The sequence below is a fragment of the Paramisgurnus dabryanus genome, chromosome 5 (assembly GCF_030506205.2).
Source record: "Paramisgurnus dabryanus chromosome 5, PD_genome_1.1, whole genome shotgun sequence".
Classification (NCBI taxonomy): domain Eukaryota; kingdom Metazoa; phylum Chordata; class Actinopteri; order Cypriniformes; family Cobitidae; genus Paramisgurnus; species Paramisgurnus dabryanus.
Window position 1 is genome coordinate 25,000,067 of NC_133341.1, and position 20,880 is coordinate 25,020,946.

The 20,880-nt window shown below is 37.8% G+C and overlaps 2 protein-coding genes across 7 annotated transcripts in view; one reads left to right on the forward strand and one right to left on the reverse strand.

Moving 5' to 3' along the window:
• Positions 1-593: 593 nt before the first annotated feature.
• On the reverse strand, positions 594-3,283 carry rpl36a (ribosomal protein L36A). The gene is made up of 5 exons (XM_065250569.2): positions 3,195-3,283; positions 2,677-2,782; positions 2,522-2,589; positions 1,289-1,411; positions 594-675 (listed from the first exon to the last, which is right to left on the reverse strand). The coding sequence occupies exons 1-5, from the start codon at positions 3,195-3,197 to the stop codon at positions 655-657; spliced, it is 321 nt and encodes a 106-aa protein (XP_065106641.1). The 5' UTR covers positions 3,198-3,283; the 3' UTR covers positions 594-654.
• Positions 3,284-9,502: 6,219 nt separating this feature from the next.
• The window catches only part of sptbn4a (spectrin, beta, non-erythrocytic 4a), a 36,872-nt gene continuing 25,494 nt past the window's right edge, over positions 9,503-20,880 (forward strand). For 2 of the 6 annotated variants that reach the window (XM_073814700.1, XM_065250574.2), the window contains exon 1: positions 10,138-10,497. In XM_073814700.1, coding sequence (XP_073670801.1) covers positions 10,375-10,497 — 123 coding nt within the window. In that variant the 5' untranslated portion in view covers positions 10,138-10,374. The other 4 variants (XM_065250572.2, XM_065250573.2, XM_065250571.2 and 1 more) reach the window with 4 other exon arrangements.

Sequence of the window (20,880 nt, forward strand, 5' to 3'; positions counted from 1 at the left end):
CAGTAATGTTTTCTGTAAGGCATGTTCGTAAGAATTACTTAAATGTCCTAATATAACTTAGACCTAGCACTAGTCCAAACTAAACCCTGTCTGGGAAACTGTCCCATTTTTACTTTTTATTTTTATGTACCATGAGTAAAAAAAAGTCAACCCTGTAGCTGCATGGTTAACATAGCAGCTATTTTCATATGAGTCACAGCTTTAAATTTAAATGAGAAGTGACAAAGCCAGGGATACATTTAAAAAAAAGTTAAATTCACAAATGAAGCCTACTAAAAATCTATTCAGGCTGAAACAAGTTAGTCTAGTGAATCGTCTGGCTCTTTTAAGCTCTTAATTCCTATTCTATTGCTTTAAACTTTTAAGGACTTCATAATGTTGTACATCAACTGCGGGTTATTCCTCAATTTTTTATCAACAAATGGAATATTGTCTCTTTCGGTTTTGTCATTTTCCACAACAGGGATACTTGATTCATAACAGTCAAATAAGACAAGAAATTTGCAGTTACAGAAAACCTTAGGATAAGAGAATGTGCACGACTTACTGTAAAGCTGTTTTAATAATGATGCACAATAAAAAGACAGACAACATAACTGTATACAGCTTTTATTGACAGTGATGGTAAACCACAAAAGAAGCATTTGGCCCAGCTCAAAACTGGATGACCTGGCCCTGTAAAAGAATGGAGAAAGAGACGGGTTAAAAAAAGTCCTGCCATTAAAACTCTAACAGCTCTGTCCAGGTTCAACTCTCTGTACCACTTAAAATGAATCGCACACACCATGGTTAACATCTAACAAGAGGGCCTGTACCTTAAAGCCAACCCATTCAGACAAATACAGAAGATATAAATATCACATAGATAAAAGGCCTAAAAACAGATTCCTCCTAAGCTTTTCACCTAAGCTAAAAAATTCAGAATCACAGATATCTTTCTCTCTTCCTTGTCATTATAAGACAACTGTTTATATTTTTAAGAGACTACCCTTACAGACAGCAACTTCCAGCCATATAAATGATTTAATGCTGGGACAAACCAAACATCTACAACAATTAAATCAGATTTCTTAGCAGTACTGCCAGAATCTGCCTTTTACTTTCATTGTATACCTGCAGAGTCAAATGTATCTGTGCATTTATATATCAGAAAAGATCTCTGTAGATTATCAGAAGATACTCTGATAGCTTTCATATGTTTTATAACATAACTTAGATCATAACTGTTATTATCAACCAGTAAATTCAAAGAAGTGAAGTCTGGCCAGACAATGTGTGTTGTTCTCACCTTTCTCTTTTTGTCTCCGCCCAGCTCAAAATGTTTGCATCTTTTGATGGCCAACATCCTCTTTGAGCGGCAGTTGGGCTCAACACATTCCAGCCTCAGCACAATCTTCTTTGTGGTTTTAGCCTGCAAAGAAATGAATAAATTATGCATTGTAATATTGTAAACATTTAAGATGTGTTCTGTACACACAGTCAAGTCCAAACTAATGTGCATGTAAAAACAATTTTGGGGAAACAACACTGAAAATGCCACATTCCTATACATGTAGGTTGTTTTAAGCAAAACGTCAAATTCCATGACGTTGACTAAAAGGCTTAATTTCCATGACCTATGTCTGTGATGCCATGAGTCTGGATGATGTAGTGTACACGAGTTTATAAAATTTAGCTAAAATGCTTGAAAGGTGTAAAAAAAGCCAATTAACAGCTGTTTAGATTATAGTCTCACTTGAAATCTAGTGAAGCCCTGGAACCGGCATTCCTTACACCCCAATTTGACAAAGTGGATTACATTTGATAAATGGACACTTAAATAATAAATTTAAAGCGACAACTGGATATCCCTGAAATTCTATGACTTTGACAAAAAACCTAACACTTAAAACTGGAACAGACTTTTTAATTTCCATGATATTCCAGAAATTTCATGACATGTGGGAACCCTGTGTATTACACACCAGTATTAGGTTCACTCTGCCTAGTTACATTTTTGGATCTGGCAGATGGTTTCCTTAATGCATTCAAGATATACATTTGTGACACTGCCTGTGAAAACACAGCTAGTGCCATTTAGATTTAAAAACGATTTTTTTTTACATAAAATCATCCTAAACAAAATTCTGTGAAAATATAACCGTGACATTATAAATATTGACTGAGTAAGGTCATGTTAAATATTCAAATCAAACTTTGATGCTCCTAATCTCAGAATATGATTTTGAGACTTTAGCCTGGTTTTCACAAACAGGGTCACATTTATCACCATGTGTGAAATCACAGGGATGAAACCCATTATCTTTGTACTGCTAACTCAATGCAGTATCAATTGAGCTACAGGAATGAATGCACTGTAGTATCAAATATATGACCAACTGGAAATTAAGTAAACATGTCAAGGCCCACAAACTATAACTTAAATCACATATAAAAACTTTAAATGCACCACTTACGGATACATTTTCAGGCACGTTTACACCAAACATACAGACGCTCGTGTATTATTAGCTTCATTTACCTTCTTTCGGAAAATAGGCTTTGTCTGTCCTCCATAACCGCTCTGCTTTCTGTCGTAACGCCTCTTACCTGTAATAACGCACAAATAAATTGTCAATTCGTCAGTAACTTAAAGTCTGTACTGCTGGTTAACTTCAGACAGATCTCAGGACTTACCCTGGGCGTACAAAGAATCCTTGCCCTTCTTGTACTGGGTCACTTTATGTGGCTGGTGCTTCTTGCATTTTTTGCAGTAAGTCCTGCGGGTCTTCGGTACGTTCACCTGCAGATAAACGCACGTTGTAAACAGACTCAACCGCTAGATATAAGCTAACAGGACTAGCCATTGCGCTAACTAGATTGCAGTTTCTGTGTAAATTATAAAGATATAAAAATAATTGCAACCACGATTAATACGTCAAAGCATATAAAACACAGTAAATGTGCCATTTTGTTAACATTGTCACATCTTAGTCATATGTGGCTAAACGGCAAGATCTACATTAGGAATTGGGTCGTCAGCTAATAGATGAGAAAATCGTATAAATCTTTCAACAAACTGTCCAATTTAACATTTATTAAAGTCTCAAAGGAATATAGAGTTTAATGTTACAGTTTGTTGGTGTCTAAGATGTTTAGAAATTAAGGATTAAAACAGATTTTAATAGAAACTCCACGGGAACAATCCTACGTACCATGGTTGCCCTCGCGGCGCAGGAGCAAAGAGGAAGAACCGACGTCACTCACTGCATTATTACCGGGTCACGCGCCGCGCTGTTACCGTTACGTGATGCTGCCACCTAGCGGTCGAAAAGCAGAAGACATCCTGAAGATTTATGATAATAGCAAACATTTTATTTTACACTCTATTTTTTTAACAAATTTACTTCAGTTTATCTCGATATTATTAATCAAAACGATTTTTTAATGCATATGTTTAAAGAGGGTCCCAGTATACGCTCTCGTATAAGCTAAAGTTTATTTTGAAAAAAAAAAATCACATTAGTTAGGACGGTTTTTTTTTTTTTTAGCATATTTTAAAACAGAAACAGGGTTGAGAGTGTGCATTGATGTTTTGTTCGTGGTTCTTATTATTTGGAGTTAGGATGAGCATTGCTTATTTACATGGTAATAGCTTGTTGTAAAACTTGTTTGATGGAAGTGATTTGGTATGTAAATTTGTAATAACTTTATGATTTCTATTTGTTTTATTGTCAGTAAAAGCCAAACTATCAATTGCGGCCAATAAACGTTCAGCTAACAGTGTGTGGGACAGACGTCAGGGACAACCTAACCCGTATGGTGTCAAAAGGTCAGCTGTATCTTTTGTTTCCTGGACAATTCCTTTTTCTACGCCATATATTTTAAGGTATGTGATACTATGTGTGTGTACAAAAATGGACAAAATTAAACATTCATTCATTTTAGCAAGTGTGACAACTCAACTAAAGTGTGACAATAGCGATCGCAATTGCAGATTTTATCGTTTGCATTTTTTCATATATGAGACCCAAAATCTAGTCTAAAGTCTCATAATTTTTAGTCACTGATTCTATGATTCATGATCTTTGATGTGGTCTTACAATATCAAAGATGCCAGGGTTATACTTTCACAAAGTGATAATGTTCTTTATATTTTTTAGGAGAATTTTATGTAGAAAAGAAAACAGTAACTAAAAATTTCTGGGTTTTCACAGGCAGGGTCACATATTTTTAAATTCATTTTGACATGACATTCATAATACCATATTCTCGATATATTTTAGTGTTTGTGTTATAAAATGGATGATTAGCTAATTAGCTTAGCTGATTAGGGCGCCAAACTGGAGAATCCTTTACAGCAGTAATCTCCAACCTTTTTTGTGGGCAAGGGTTACCACAATGGATAAAACAAGCCGGAGGGCTACTGTTTGATACAGTCTACTCAAAACTTTTTTGTGTCACTTGTTGATTTTATTTTATTTTACTTGTTGATATGTTTTAGTATTGTTTAAAATGTTAACATATGTAAATCAAGCCAAGCTAATATAAAAATATGTAACAAATATATATTACAATTGAGACTATTAATAGAATGTGCTTTGGCGGCCACCTCACAGACTCTGTGCGGGCAACCTGGTGCCCGTGGGGACCACGTTGGAGACCCCTGCTCTATGAATACATTCTTGTTGGCATCCAAACCAAAGGTAAATATTAGTTTTTTTTTTTTGCTAGTTACCTTATTTATGCCTTAATTGCTACTGTTTTATTTTAGAAGTTTACTTGGGGTTGTCATAAGAACTGTGTATGCTCATCTATTGAATTGAAAGCAGAAAACATCAGAACAGAATGGAAACATTGCTTTATAAAAGTTTGTGCTGGGTCATTCCCCGTTAATTTCTTTAGACTTAAAGTCCCCATGAATTGAAGTTTTTTGTCTTAATTATGAATATTTGAGTCATAAGGATCTAAAAACACTGTGCTCCAAAGCATTCACAAAATTAGAAGAAATAATCATTCTGCCAACTGCTGCTTTAACCAAACGCTATTGGTTATTTTTTAAGGGGGAGGGTCTTATGATAGTGGATAGCCTTGGTGGGGTGCGTCCAAAATCTAAAGCCTCAAACCTCATCCAGACCACCAGCAGTAGCAGAGCGACGAAATCTCATTTATTTCAGTGGAAGCCTGGCGACTTTTGGCGACACGAGTGAAAGTGTCTGTTGGCGACCATATGGGCGTGTCCAGCGACGCAAGAAAGTTAAAGGAATAGTCTACCCTTTTCCCATATTAAACTCTGTTATTACCTCAACCTAGACGAATTAATACATACCTATCTTTTTTCAATGCATGCACTGTACAGCGTGTTGCGAATGTGTTAGCATTTAGTCTAGCCCCATTCATTCCTATGGTACCAAAAAAAGTTTTATTTTGTGGCACCATACTTACTGGTATAACTCCTCATGTAACAGTCTTTAAATAGGGAAAACACGGAAGTGTTTAGTGGCTTCCATGTTTGGTAGGAATGAATGGGGCTACAGTGTTTCCCACAGGATTTGAGATACTGTGGCGGCGATGACGTCACACGCTGATTGGCATATATGTGACGTCATTGCGTCGTGTTTTACTCTTTGATCCGTCACATTATATTGCATTTTAACACAACTAAGGGTGTTTTCACATATACACTGTTTAGGTCGGCCCAAATGACGTGTCGCTCCGAGTACGGTGCGTTTGGGTCAGTGTGAACACAACAGCCGCAATCGGGTGCGCACTAAACAGCCGCTCCGAGACCGCTCTAATGAATGTTTATCTCCACATCTTGATAGCTGCGCTCTCCCTGTCAAGCTGGTTGTCGTGGAAACGTGGGGGTGGTCATGAGACGGTAAGAGCTGTCAGAGACCAATGACAGCGCTGACCGTTGTCACATGGTGTACGGTGCGGCATTTCGAGTAAAGTAAAAAATATATATATGTGAACAGGGACCGCACTAACTGAAAAATTATACAATGTATTTTGGTGCGCTCCGAGGCCGCACCACGGTGCGCACCAACATATGTGAAAACAACCTAAGATGCTATTTTAACATAGTTTCTGTTCTGTTGTCAATAAAATAGTGACTAAACAGGACCCAGTAACGACCAACGACTCAGTAACTCTTTGTTTAATCCAATCAGCTCTTTCTTAAACTGCTGCTAAAAACGCGACCTTATCTGAAAAAAATCATCATACGTTTACATTGAGGCTGTACTGGTGTTGCTCTTCTCATCAGTGTTGTTGTGTTATGGGCGCTTTTTTATTAGAAATACGAGTGGTATTTTATTGTATAGCGCAAAATATGAATATGAAAATAGAAATATGAGAGAATACACAGTTGCTGTTACTAAAGAACACGTGCATGGGCATGCCGCGTAGGGAGAGAGCTCGGACACAGACTCACATCAGAACGGGTAATTGTGGGAAACACTGTAGCTGTGTCCCAATTCAGGGGCTGCGACCTTCTAAGCATGCGACCTTAAATATGAGCACTCGGTCTTTCAAGGTGGCAGCCTCAAAAGTTCGCGAAGAGAACTGAAATGAGACGGTCTAACCTTCGGACGACCCATAATTGGCATCACCTGAGGCGCCTGTCAGCAGGACATAGCGGAAACGTTTCTGACTTATTAAAGAGTAACTAAACCCCTGTTCAGAGCCTGACTCCACCCACTGCAATATTTGAAAAATGCAAGAAAAGTGGGCAGATCCCAACGGAGATAGAGGGGACGAACTAATGGTGCGTTCCAGGCAGGTTTTTAAACCCGTGAGTTACGACTTCAAAACCACGACTCACGACCTTATGCGTTCCAGGCAGCCCGTAACTCGTGTTTTTACAACCTTCTACCGGTGAAAGTGCACTGGAACGGCAGTCAAACCCGTGACTTCCCACCCGTGAACTCGTACTAGATCGATGTACTCCCAGTTCAGAGTCGTGAGGCGTGGTTTTGAACTCGTGAGTTACGGGTTGCCTGGAACGCAGCATTAGTGTGTGGTGAGATCGTAACAAGGGCGGGGTGAGCTTGAACCTGCTTACGTCACGAGTTATTTCTTGGACCCAACATCCAATAGGAAAATTCAACTGCAGTAGCCACCGTTCAACCTGAAGAGGGCAGCACTCAGACGTTTTTACACCATATATTGTAGTATTGAAACACTATATATCCAAATGTCAAAAAACTTACTAAAATCAATGAACAGCACTAATAAAGCATCATTCTTACAGATCATTAACTAAAAAAAGTTGGTTTAGGGTTTAGTTACTCTTTAAAATAAATATGAAATCAGAAAAATATTAATTTAGTTTAGAAAATGTGACACGTTGATGTAGATTAAACTATTCAACAGTATATTAAATTAAATTAATCAACCTTAGAAATATATGCATCATAAAAATAATAATATTAACACAAAACATAACTTGTAATACTAAAACAGTGACCAACTTTTTTTTGATAAATACACACTTTTATTTAATGAAGGTTTTAATTGTTTATTTTAGAATATCCAGCCGCCGTTGTAGGGGCGCAATGAATCTTGGGATATCCTCGGCTGTTAAGGATCCATTCGTTCTATCCTTAACAGCGCGGAGAAATGAGGACGCATTTTGAGGCTTCATTCTAAGCATCCTTCGAATTGGGACGGCCTTACCAGCCTGAAGTCGCGCTGCTGTGACGCAATCGGTCTTAAAATACGTCCTTAGAAGGTCGCAGCCCCTGAATTGGGACACAGCTTGTGCTAACCTTTTGTTAAGTCACTCTCATGATGAACTTAATCAGCCACCGTCTTCTCTGTCAGTAACATCCGTGACTGTTGACATTTACGCGAAAAAGAGAAAGTACACGGAGGAACACGGAGTTAAATACTTTTCACTGTTATGTGAGAGAGGCGTGCAGGCTCAGCAAAGAGAGGGGAGGAGGCCGGGGGCGCGCGCTGTTGCGCTGCACACAACGAGAGAGGGAGGATGGAGGCGCGCTGAGCGCTCGCTGAAATGAATTAAGCCGTTTTAAATAGTAAAATTAAAATGTAAATGGGAATCATGAAAAATCTATTTGTGGCGGCCAGTGTTGATTCTGTGGCGGCCCGCCACAGATAAATGAATATATGGGAAACACTGGGCTAGGCTAAATGCTAACACATTCACAACACGCTGTACAGTGCACGCATTGAAAAAAGATATGTATGTATTAATTCATCTAGGTTGAGGTGATAACATAGTTTAATATGGCAAAAGGGTAGACTATTCCTTTAAGTAAAGTTTAACTTTATGTGAGTGCGCCCTTAAGGCAGCTGACTTCAGTGGCATAAAGGCAGCTCCAGGAAACGCATTTGGACAGACTTTATAGGCAGTGTGATGGAATTCTGTTCGGAAAATAAACAGAGAGCGCCTTTGTGATAACTAATCCCATATTTGAAAACTACAATACTAATTTCTACAATACACAAAAGAAAAAAAATTGAGGAATGTTTGTAACCAAGCCGTTTATGAGCCCCGTTCACTTCCAATCCATAGTAATTCTTAAGTAAGTCAATGGGACTCATAATCAGTTTGGATTAAAACATTCCTCAGAATATCTTCCTTTGTGTTCATCAGGACAAAGAAATGTATACAGATTTGTAAATGATGAGAGAATTTTTGGTTGAACTATCCCTTTAAACTGGAGGAAGATGTACTCAGGCAGCATGTGTCTTTTCCTATTTTCTCACTCAGCTGTTTGCAAATCATGACAGCTGCCGTATACACACACAATCAAGATATCCCTCATTGAACCATTGTGTTTCCCTTTTGACCTTTGTAATTACATGCCCCACGTCTTCGGTCCAGTGCAGCCGTCTGCCTCCCTCGCTCGTTGCCCAAATGTAACTTACACTCATTTTTCTTTCCAATGCTGTGCCCTTACATGCATACATGCACATGCGCACACACACAAACTCTGTGCCCTCTTTTCTGTGTGGCATCTGCCCAACACTACTGCTGAGGCTATGACCTCCAGTGCCTTAGCATCCCTGTGGTTGTTTTCTAAACCAATCTGTTGTCCTATTCTTACTGTCCACCAACACACACACACACTCGCCCCCACGGTGCAGCTAAATGTCCCTTGTGACACTGAAAAATGTCGCCCACTTCATCTTCTTTCACCTCTCTTTCTCCTTTGTTTTGCCATTAATGAAGTGTATTTCACCTGCTTTTACTCTTTTTGAATTTCGGCTCTGTCTTTTCCACCTATGTACCATCCTGTGCTGGAACGGTGGCACTCTATTTCTACCTTGTTCTCTCTCTCTCTGTCTGTCTCTTTTTCTCTCTTCCACCCCCTTCATGTTCATCTTCCACCCCCTCCTTTATTTTACCTCTTTCTCTTTGCCTCTCTCTCTTTCTCTCTCTCGCCCTCCCTCACTCTAAGGCACTGCAGTAAAGTCTGTTGATAGGATTGAGGCGTTTTTCTCCACTCTGCACTGATAGAGAGAGAGAGAGAGACTGCAGCATGCTGCACTGCAATCACACTAGAGCACATGAGAATTTGCACACAAAAGCACATGCGTGTCCGTTTGCTAACACCGCAGCCGTCAGATTGTCCGCAGCCCAGATGTTTGTGAGTGTGTGAGCTCATTCAAAGAGGGAAACTTGTGTCTTTAGGTGTCTAAATCTCCCCCCCACGCCCCCCCCCCCCAGCATACACGCACATCCTCAAAGACTCCTCCCACATATCCCTCGAACCCCTTATCCATCCAGGTCGACAGCAGGACCGTGCAGCGACTCGCATCGCTGAAACCGGAGCTGACACCCGGACACACAGGCGATTTTGTTTTTTCTCTGCTTTCTTGTGGGATTATAATGCTGATGATATTTTTTACGGGAAACAGCTGAAATCATCGAGGTTGAGAAGGTTTGCCTAGGAGACGGAACGCATCGGTGTTCGCCTGTGCGTGCGTGTGCCGGTTGTTTGTTCGGAGCGCTGGACTGACGCACGGATACTGCAGCAGAACTGCAGGGGCCTGCACGCTAACCTGGAGGACATGAGGACCCAGCGGAACCCCCGCCCCTGAGCTCCAGACCCCACTGCTGCTGCACATTCTGCTGAGGTGCTGCTCTCTCCTTTGCTCAGGAGGTTTTTTGGGGTGTGTGTGAATATATTTAGATGGAGGTGGATAGGTTTTTGTGCCGTTGCAGTGTTGTATTGAGGATGCAGCAGTGATTGGATTGGAAGTGCCTAATCCTGATTTTTCTTGCTTTTTGTGCATGTGTGTGTGTATATAATGGCTGATGAAAGATAGTGACTGTGTGTGTCAGTGTCGTTGCTGTCTGCTCATTGCTCTGTGCATGTGTGTGTGCGGTGTAGCTGAGCAGAGCTCTCAGAGGCCAATAGGATGCTGACAGCTCGCGATGGAGCTCGAGATGAAGCTCAGAAGCTGCACAGGAAATGGATGAAGCACCAGGCCTTCATGGCCGAACTCGCCCGCAACAAAGAATGGCTCGCCAAGATCGAACAGGTGAGTCACACGAGCTGAAATCAAATAAGGGGAGAATGGGAAGAAGAGGTGAAATGGGGAAAAATTTAAATGTAGGTGTGCGATACAAATGCTGCTTTTCAGGTAACACTATGAGTAGACATAATGGATCATTTTTTACATATGACCAAAAATGTATGCACCATGTAAAATAAAGAGTATAATGCTTATATTTCCTGGCATTAACTTGGTTACTAAAGGCAAATGGAGTTCATGGATCTTACTTAGTCTGGGAAGTGTGAAAAGAATACAGAGCCATGAGGGATTGTGGGTGAAAAGAAACAAGCATGTTAGGATGAAAGGAAAAGATTCTTTAAAGGGAGATATTGATTCAGGATTGGCTGGGGATGGATTAATGACAAATTCACTATCGGTTGAGATATAGATTGAAAGACGGATTCAACTATGGTTTTGGATGGGTAGATTTAGCAATTTGGGAATTTTTGAATATGAAATGAAGGTGGATTCAGGATTGGTTGAGGACAAGTTGTGGATGATCAAGAACCGATTCAGCATTGGTTAAGGACAGATTTGACAGGTTGAGATGTTTGAGAGTGGTTATAGATATATATAGTTACAGACATGATGGAGGAAGGGTTTGGGACAGATTATGAATCGGTAATGGTTTTCTGATTCAATATGAGGGTTAAAATCACCTAGTAATGTTAATAAAGCGTGGAAAGAACTTTAGTAATACTAATATTAATGTATGTAAGAGGTCTTTGAAAAATGATGTAGAAGATCGACTGATTTGATTTGAAACCCCGTGCTCACATCTACCTGCATATTCACATCTTATTTCTTTATATTGTGATGTGTTAAATCACAAACTTGGTTGGATTCTGGTCCATTTTGATGCCTTGCAATACAATATTTGATCTTGGGTGACCTGCTTTGATTCAGCACATGCTGTCCTGATAAACTGCTTATTGTGGCCTGAGACACCACAGGACGTTCTGGTACACCTGATGTATTGTATGATGGCTGGGTTTCGAATGGCACTGCAAAGTGTCTGAGATCATACAGAATCTTGTGTGACATTAATATGATTAGCATGTAAATACTGCCGATGGTGTAATAGCTATTCAGCGGGTTTCTGCTGGTGTAGCACATGAGATGACAAGGAGCCATGTGACATGATGCATTATGTGTTGCTGCGTGACTGCACAGATACCGCCATCATTTTCCTTATACGCCGGCAATGGGTGTAAAATCGCATGAATGATATATGCTATATGTTTCACATTGCACACACGTATGAATTACTGTGGTGTACATGCATGTATGTATTTCTGTACATATGTGCAGTATTCATGAGATTAAAACGCTATGGATAGAGATTCTAGTATGAAATAGTGTTGATCAGGTCGAATGTGTGTTTGGTTTAGTCTGGTTACGTGCTGATGTCTGTGGTTGTGATGGCCAGACGATGTAAAAAATCGTGCCACAAAGGCTTCTGTCCTGGTCGAATAAAGTATGTGCTTAACAATCCTGCTCGGTTGCAGTGACGTTTCAGATACATTCTGCTGCGCTGATCATTTGTTGTATAATAACTGAAGCTTTGTCATTGTTGAATTGTGATAATTCGGTCTGTGTACGTGCGTTGTATTCATTCAGCGTGTTTGAATTCCAGTACTCTGAATGGTTTATTAGATATTGTGGGTCTGCTGTTTCTTCTCATGTTTCCTTTCGTGTGGTACAACAATGGCCGTGTGAGTGTATTTACAGGTCACCAATGAATAAACCATTTAAAATGCTAAGACTTGGCAGCCTTTGGGCTAACTGTAATTTTCGAAGGGTAACAATTAAGATAATCTGTATTTTAGCTGATGTTAAATGTCAGACTTGTTTATTTTCTTATATTTGTGTGTCAACGCTTGCCTAGAGGTGCTCTTGGAATTATTAAAGTTTTGAGGCAGTAATCTGTCTGGGTTATATTTAGGGCTGAATCTCGTGATATGATATGTATCATGATACAGGGGATGGCCAAAGCGGTATACTGGGATATTTCTTATTTTAGGAATATAATAGAAAAGCGGTCAATGAGAAAACACCACCATATGCAAACTTTAGCAAAAATATTTGTGTCATGCCCCTATAAGTTCTTCCTGTTTAAGTTCAGAGTAGGGATGCTAAACAATTAATCACGATTAATCGTTAGCAGAATAAAAGTTTTTGTTTACATCACATATGTGTGTAAACTGTGTATAATAAATATGTATATATATAAATATGAACACATTCATGTATAATTTTAAGAAAAAAAATGTATATATTAAGTATTTATATTTATATATAATATAAATTATACATAAATATACAAATGTATATACACATGTAAACATTTCTAAAACATATATATGCATGTGTCTACATTTATTTATACAAAGTTATTATACACAGTTCACACACATATATGATGTAAACAAAAACTTTTATTCTGCTAACGATTAATCGCGATTAATCGTTAAGCATCCCTAGTTCAGAGATAATAAAAATGCTATCTAGTGGTCGGGGATGTAAACTCAAATGAAACAACTGCCATGAATCGATTTTTATTTTAAAAAAGTACAAAAAAAATTGAAACAATTAATCACAATACTCGCATGTAGCTTTTTTTACACCCCTAGTTATAATCTTAAAAATCTTTTCATAGGATCTTTCTTCATGTAAAAGTTATTTGTAATTTATGGGACAAAGATGTGTTGAGGAATGATGTCATGAGCCCTATTTAGACGGTCATTGTTTCTCATGAGGATGTCTGTAAAAATATATTTGCATGCCTTCTCCAAGTTAAAGTCATGCATTTGGATGAAGATAAATGTGCGCTGGATGTCTTATAACAGTTTATAACACATGGAAATGTGCTGCATGTATGGCTAAATACATGATCATTCACATGACCTGGATACTTGATAATATGTATACGAAATAGCCTACTGTAACTGAATACATTTAAAAATTTTATTTACCATTTGATGCTACTGATAATAGAAATAATTTAAAAATGTAAACCTTTTTTGTGATTTTTTTTTCTCTTCATTTACATCAGGCTGTAGAAGAGTGATAAAAGATTATGCCCATACTTCTCATCATTTCAGTTATAAAACTGTAGGTAATTCGGCCGGGAATTTTTATGTGGGTGGTCGGAGAAAAGCAGACATTCTGGATTCAAACAGCAATAAAATCACTGACTATCCCCTGTAAATGATGAAAATACCCACGAAAAACAATTACAATCCGAAAAGGGCTATAGTACGACATAATATTTGCAGTTAATAAAGTGACGTGATGCAAATAAAATTTGTAAATGCCATTGAGAATCGGTGCACTTTACTGCTGTATGGTATGTGTGTGTGACTGTCATGTACAGTATCTCCAGGCCTTTTGTGAACCTTGGTTTCTACCACAATGCATTTTCAATGCTATAAGCAATGTCAGTGGACCATATCAAACATGCACACCAATCTGATGTGTGAAATGTAGCTCTTTATTCTTTGGATGCTGCAGCGAGTTACTCACTGTAGGCTTCAGACTCACCAGCAGGTGCACTGTAAAACGTATGTTGGCCTTATGTAGAATATACTGTGGTGCTGCCTAGACATTTGTTATCTGTATAAGCAAGTAAATTCGAAGTTAAATACATGTGTGCATTGCATGTGTGACTTTGAATTGCCAGACGATAGTTTCAGTTTGGTTTAAAGAGATCTTAATTCTGCTTTCTGCACAATCTGGAACCTGCTTCCTTTTCTCTCTCAAATCTTCAGGATTTTGTTTCAGATTCACAGATTCTGTGACAGAAGTCTAACATCTGCATCTATTTTACAGTTTTGCAGGTCGTTTTGAATTGTGGCATTTTATCCTAAAGTAATAGTTCACACCAGTGACGGCTGGTGACTTCTTTTTTTGAAGCGCACGATGCGAAGTTCGTCACAACATGTATGTAGCTTGTCATGTGTGTGGTTCGTCATTTCAAAATATGTGTTCTGCACTTTGAGAGATTGTGTGTGCATCACGTGTCATGCCAAAATAAGTGCCTGCTGCCTCGAACTTGAACTTGAAAAGAGACGCTCGCGTTTGCCAGATACTCGGATAATCTCATGCGTAATCAGAGTTGAATGTTAAAGGAATATTCCATTTTCTTAAAAGAAAAATCCAGATAATTTACTCACCACCATGTCATCCAAAATGATGATGTCTTTCTTTGTTCAGTCGAGAAGAAATTATGTTTTTTGAGGAAAACATTGCAGGATTTTTCTCATTTTAATGGACTTTAATAGAGCCCAGCATTTAATACTTAACTAAACACTTAACAGTTTTTTTTCAACGGAGTTTCAAAGGACTATAAACGATCCCAAACGAGGCATAAGGTTCTTATCTAGCAAAACGATTGTCATTTTTGACAATAAAAATAACAAATATACACTTTTAAACCACAACTTTTCATCTAGGTCCGGTCCAGCATGACCTCACGTAAATGCGTAGTGACGTAGGGAGGTCACGTGCTACATATATAAAACGCACATTTGCGGACCATTTTAAACAATAAACTGACACAAAGACATTAATTAGTATCAGTTGACATACAACAACGTAGGAACGGTCCTCTTTCAACACAATTGTAAACACTGGGGCAGAGTTTCGCGTTAGTCCTCTGAGACCTCTTGACGTCATGACATATTGCATGGGGTGACACTGACGCATCACGACCGGATTTGGATGAAAAGTTGTGGTTTAAAAGAGCATATTTTTTATTTTTCTTGTCAAAAATGACAATCGTTTCGCTAGATAAGACCCTTATGCCTCGTTTGGCCTCCGTTGAAAAAACTGTTAAGTGTTGAGTTAAGTATTAAATGTTGGGATCTATTAAAGTCCATTAAAATGAGAAAAATCCTGCAATGTTTTCCTCAAAAAACATAATTTCTTCTCAACTGAACAAAGAAAGACATCAAAATTTTGAGCGTGAGCGTGTCTTTTATCATAAACGGTTTTGACGTGTCTGCAGCAGGCACTTATTTTGACAAAACACGTGATGCACACAGGATGTCTCCACACGCAGGACACATATTTTGGAAAAGGGAACCACACACGTGACACTCCGAACACTTAGTTTGAATTAGCGCATCCTCGGAAGAGCAGTCACGAGCCGCCACTGGTTCACACACACATGAAAATCTCCTTAAAAATGTACTCTTATGCAATTCCAGATTTGACTTCCTTTATTCAGTTGAACACAAACTAAAAAAAAATATTTTTTTGTTTTCTTCTTGTATGGGGCTCAATTTGGCGAAGCTCCAAAAAGCACATCCATCCATCATCCAAAGAGTGCATTAAAATAATTTTAATTGAATGGTTCTTTGATATATACATAGAAGGTATGTGGCTTTTTTTAACTGCAAAAATGATCCAGAGATGGTTTTACATCTCCATTACAACCGTAAGATTTGATTTTAGAATGAAATGGTCTAATATTACCTTATTCGAAAGGGTAATGAATAATAATGTTGAGCTCTGCTCTAATTGGCTGTTTCACAGAGCAGCTCCTTTCAGTAGCTAGCAGTGAGAATGCAAATTGCAACCAGCAAACCAGTCCACAGCTCACACCTTAATTTCAAACACATAGTGATGCTACGGTACCCTCCACAGGACAAACAAGTTGTCATCTGAGATGATGTATGAACGAAACACGCACTGTAGGACAGTTTGTCTGTTTAGGGCAGCGGTGTCCAAACTCGATCCTGTAGGGTCGGTGTCCTGCAGAGTTTAGCTGAAACTTCCCTCAACATACCTAATAAGCACTTGATTAGCTGGATCAGGTGTGTTTGATTAAGGTTGGAGGAAATACTGGCCCTCCAGGAGCAGGATTGGACACCCCTGGTTTAGGGCTACTGTGGAAACATGGCGGCGACTTCCATGATAAAAACGGCTCATTCTAAGTTATACTGTACATTATATTGCATTTCAATCAAGAGATCCTTCTAAAAGTCCTACATTGCACCTTTAAATATGTCATGATGCCTTTTCTAGCCTTATTTAGAAATTGATAGTTTGTATCAACATCAGAAATATGGCAACACATTGATAACTCTAAATCTCACTGGATGTTATGTGTGTCGAAAATAGTTGTTACTGTTTGCGTGTTTTGTCAAGAAATGCAAGAACCCAATATAACAAGAAGCCATTTTAATATTAAAGTAATTTGTTTGTGTTCAACTAAAATAAAGTTATATAAATCTATCTGGTATGGCAATACCGGTCACAACAAAATGTGGAAGTGAACCCACTAAATTGTTCATCAGTTTTTGTACACACTTTGTAATACAGAAGTTACTTATAAAATTGCACTTATTTACAGTTCATAATAATATATAGCTATGGTATGGTCTCAAGGCTGAAAACCAGAAATGCATGAACGCCATCATTTGCTTCTTTTACGATTTACAGCACTTTTGATCACATTAATTTAAGTTACAGAAGATGTTTTTGTGACCTGCTCCATAATATTGAGTGATGTTAACCCAGAGAAATATAATATTTATAAAATGTATTTATAAAATAATAAAATATAATATTAAAAAAAAAATTATGCAACTGTAGGAAAGTCTCAGCTTTTGTGATGAAATAGTTATGTTTTTATTCCAAATCGTTGCCGAAGTACATGATTATAAATGATTATGATCCATTCTTTTTTAGTTAAAAAATTTCAACCCACTTTAAAACATTATTTGGTAGAATAAAGATATTTAATCAGACATGCAGTTAATATTTATAACATAAATTACAGGCATAAAAGTAGAAGTATAAGCTTATATATAATATACTGCATATATTTAATAATATATCTTGCATTTTAACAACATTCAACACTTAAGATTTTAGCCAAAGTTCACATTTGTCTGGCACTTTCAAGTTACTGTGTACGACAAACGTGACTTCTTGCATGTTTATGTGTTTTTAGAGCTGATGCTTTTAAACACTGCACTCTCTATAATGCTGGTAAGAGCTGACATATGTCAAGAAGACATGCATGTCTTGCCCTTTTATTTGCTTGCACGGCACTTTAAGAAAGAGAGAGAGACACACACATCTTTGATGCACTTTTATTCCATTGACAAGTAGTTTGTTGGTTTTGTACATGCAGTACTGCACTATTAGAAAGGATTTACACATCTTTGTGTGATAAGCTTTTAACACATTATGTGTAATTCTAACACATTATGTGTCATTTTGTGTTGACTTTGTGTAAAGATACAACACATGTTGTGTTAAACGCATTTAGTGTGTTGTCCCAGAATCAACACTAATGTGTTGTTTTTAACACATCCGTTTTAAGAGTGCGTGTGGATTTTATGCAATTCAGTTTTAAATGTCTTTTACAAACACACTGGATGTAGAAAAATATATTAAGCATCTGGAGTAGAAGTGACAACTGTATAAAGATGTAGTGTGTATGTTGCAATATTACACTTAGTACAAAAACTAAAAGTTTACATACCACCCTTGATCATTAATTCCATACAATGTAACATGATCTCACAAAGTTCCGTCGTATAGTCACAGAATATTTTGCTAATTTTTGTGGCGTTGTCACCGATTGGTTACTTAACTGCTTTTTCCTATTTTCAAACCATTGTCGCTTCAAGTTATCTTTTCAATTTAAAGAAAATTACGAATTTTAATGGCAATCCATATTTCCGCTATTATCCACTAGGTGGTGCTCTTATTCAACATATAAAACACTAAAGCAGGGGTAGGCAACCTTGATTCTGGAGTGCCTATGTCCTGCAGAGTTTAGCTCCAGCTCTAATCAAGCACACTAACTAATCAAGGTCTAAAGAGTCACCTGAAAACTACAGGTAGGCGAGGTTTTAAAATCTGCAGGACATCGGCACTCCAGGACCGACATTGGCTTCCCTCTGCACTAAAGCATCCACTGATCCAAAAACAGTAAAAACTCTGTGTTCTGAATTCTGATCATCGTTCTGAATTTGATCTCTAATAAAAATGCAATTATTATTTGAATTTTTGAAAAAACGTACCCATATTTGAGAGGTAATAAAAGGAGAACAAATTAGGATAGGATGAAATGTTTTTTCTTTCTTTTTTTAAAGCAAGAATGTCTGTTATTTAATTTGATATATTGTATGTTTATATATTTAAAGATGAACATTCTGTGAAAATCATAAATAAAAATGCTGGCGCTGGATGACTGGGGAAAGAGTCAAAATGTCTGGGATTGTGTCGCTTTGTTGCTGCATGTCGCTTGTAATGTGAACAGGGCATAAGGTGACAACATAATTATTTTGAGATCTAGGGGTGTGTACATTTTTTGTTTTTACACATTCTAAGAAAGAAACAGACATCTTTGTGTTATTTTTGGAACAACACATTTTGTGTTATTTTTAGCACACTTTATTTATTTTAACACAAAAATCAACACAAAACGACACATTATGTATTCAAATGACACATAATGTGTAGCATAACACAAAAAATGTGTAAAAAATGAACACATCCTTTCTTAGAGTGTCCTTTAGACACTAATAAGATGTTTCCTTGATGAAAAAAATATGTTGAAATGTTTAGATCCACCTAGCTCTTATTTTGTAATTCCTAGAAGGTCGAAAGATATTTTTTGCTGAATTAAGATGGCTGCCAGAATATGATTTCTGTAGCCATAAGTGACTTGAAAGCAATTATATCATGACACACAAACACGTGCGTATCCGCGGAAATGTGAGTTAATGAAGCTGTAACCTGATAAACGGCAGAAGCAATGATATCGGTCCCACTGTGATTGGAGACCTTTTCGTCCTTTTAAAACGTGTAAAGCCCCGCCCCCTCCCCCACTTCCAGACTCACTCAGCTCAGCATCCTCAATGACAGACAGATGCCTGGACCAATCAGAGGACACAGTGGTGTCCTCAGAGCTGACCTTGCCATCTAGGTCTACAAACATACCGATTACAGGAACACATGATGAAACACAGTAATAGTTCCTGTCTATCTGTTTGCATCTATATATGTTTTAAATCCACCTTTCGGTTTCTTCCAATTTTTTTTTTACATCTCCCATGCTAGCTTCTTTCCCTCTGTCTCTCTTTGTTTCTTTCTTTGTGTTATCTTTCGCTTTCTCTGTCTTACACACACACACACAATCTTTCTCTCTCTGCAGTACAGGGGGGAGCAGGCGACTTGTGCCAAAAGGAGAAATGCTGCACTGCATTATGAAACACAAACGCGCACACATATGGACATGCACACGTGTACACGTTCACCGGCTCACAGTTTTGTGGTGGAAAGAGGGATGTAGATTGTTTAAAAGGAGATACAGACAAGTGTGTTTATTTTAATGTCTGCATCAGTGTGTAAAGGTTCATTCTTCCCTGCAGAGAGAGAGAGAGAGATAAAGAGAGAGAGTGTTTGCGCCCTATTTTAGGAGACTGGACTTCAGCCATGGCTCTGAAGAGATGGATACTCTCTTTACTTTGATCTCTCTCCATCTTACACGCAAACGATGAAAGCATACAGTGTTAAGGGATAAGGGTCAGAGCTGTAAGACATTCAGGGGGTTATGTTACATTTGTATGTGTGTGTGTGTCCCGTGTGATTTAGGATTTGCTTACATTGTAGACATCAAGGGTGGTTTCCCGGATAGGGATTAGCTTAAGCCAAGACTAGGCCTTAGTTAAATTAGGATATTGAAGTCTTTTTTTAAAGCATAATTTGTAAACAAACACTATTGGTGTGAATTTTGATACACAACACTCGCACTGATATATTTTAGGATAGGTCAGAGCAAGCTGTTTTCTATAAAGACAACACTAACATTTAAGTTAGTCTAGGACTAGACTTAAGCCCTATCTGGGAAACTGCCCCTTAAAGTAGGAAATTCCCCCCATGAAGAGAATTGCATAATTCCCATATTAATGAAAATATAAATATAAATATGTATTAGGGATTCTGTAAGGAATGTTCAGGTTGGAAAAGAAATTAAATAAAATCCCAAATGTTTATGGGTGATTCTCACGAAAGGTCTGAACTTACTATAACATTTATTTTTAGAGGATTTAAAAAAATATTTTCTATATAATTATAAAAAAATTTTAGATTATCATTATCAAAAATTATCATTAACGCAACATGATATTACATTAAATATATGCATTTACAAACTCATGTTTTGGTAATGAGAACTAAAAAGTTGTCTAGGTACTATGACAAACAAAATTTCAACTTTTATCAGGAGAGAAAAAATAAGAACTGCTTACCTGATAGCCATCTTGAGTGTCACAGTCAATTATGTCCCTTCCAACAAATTTTTTTTTTTTAAATGTTAGTTCCTTGAGGACTTAAACAATTATT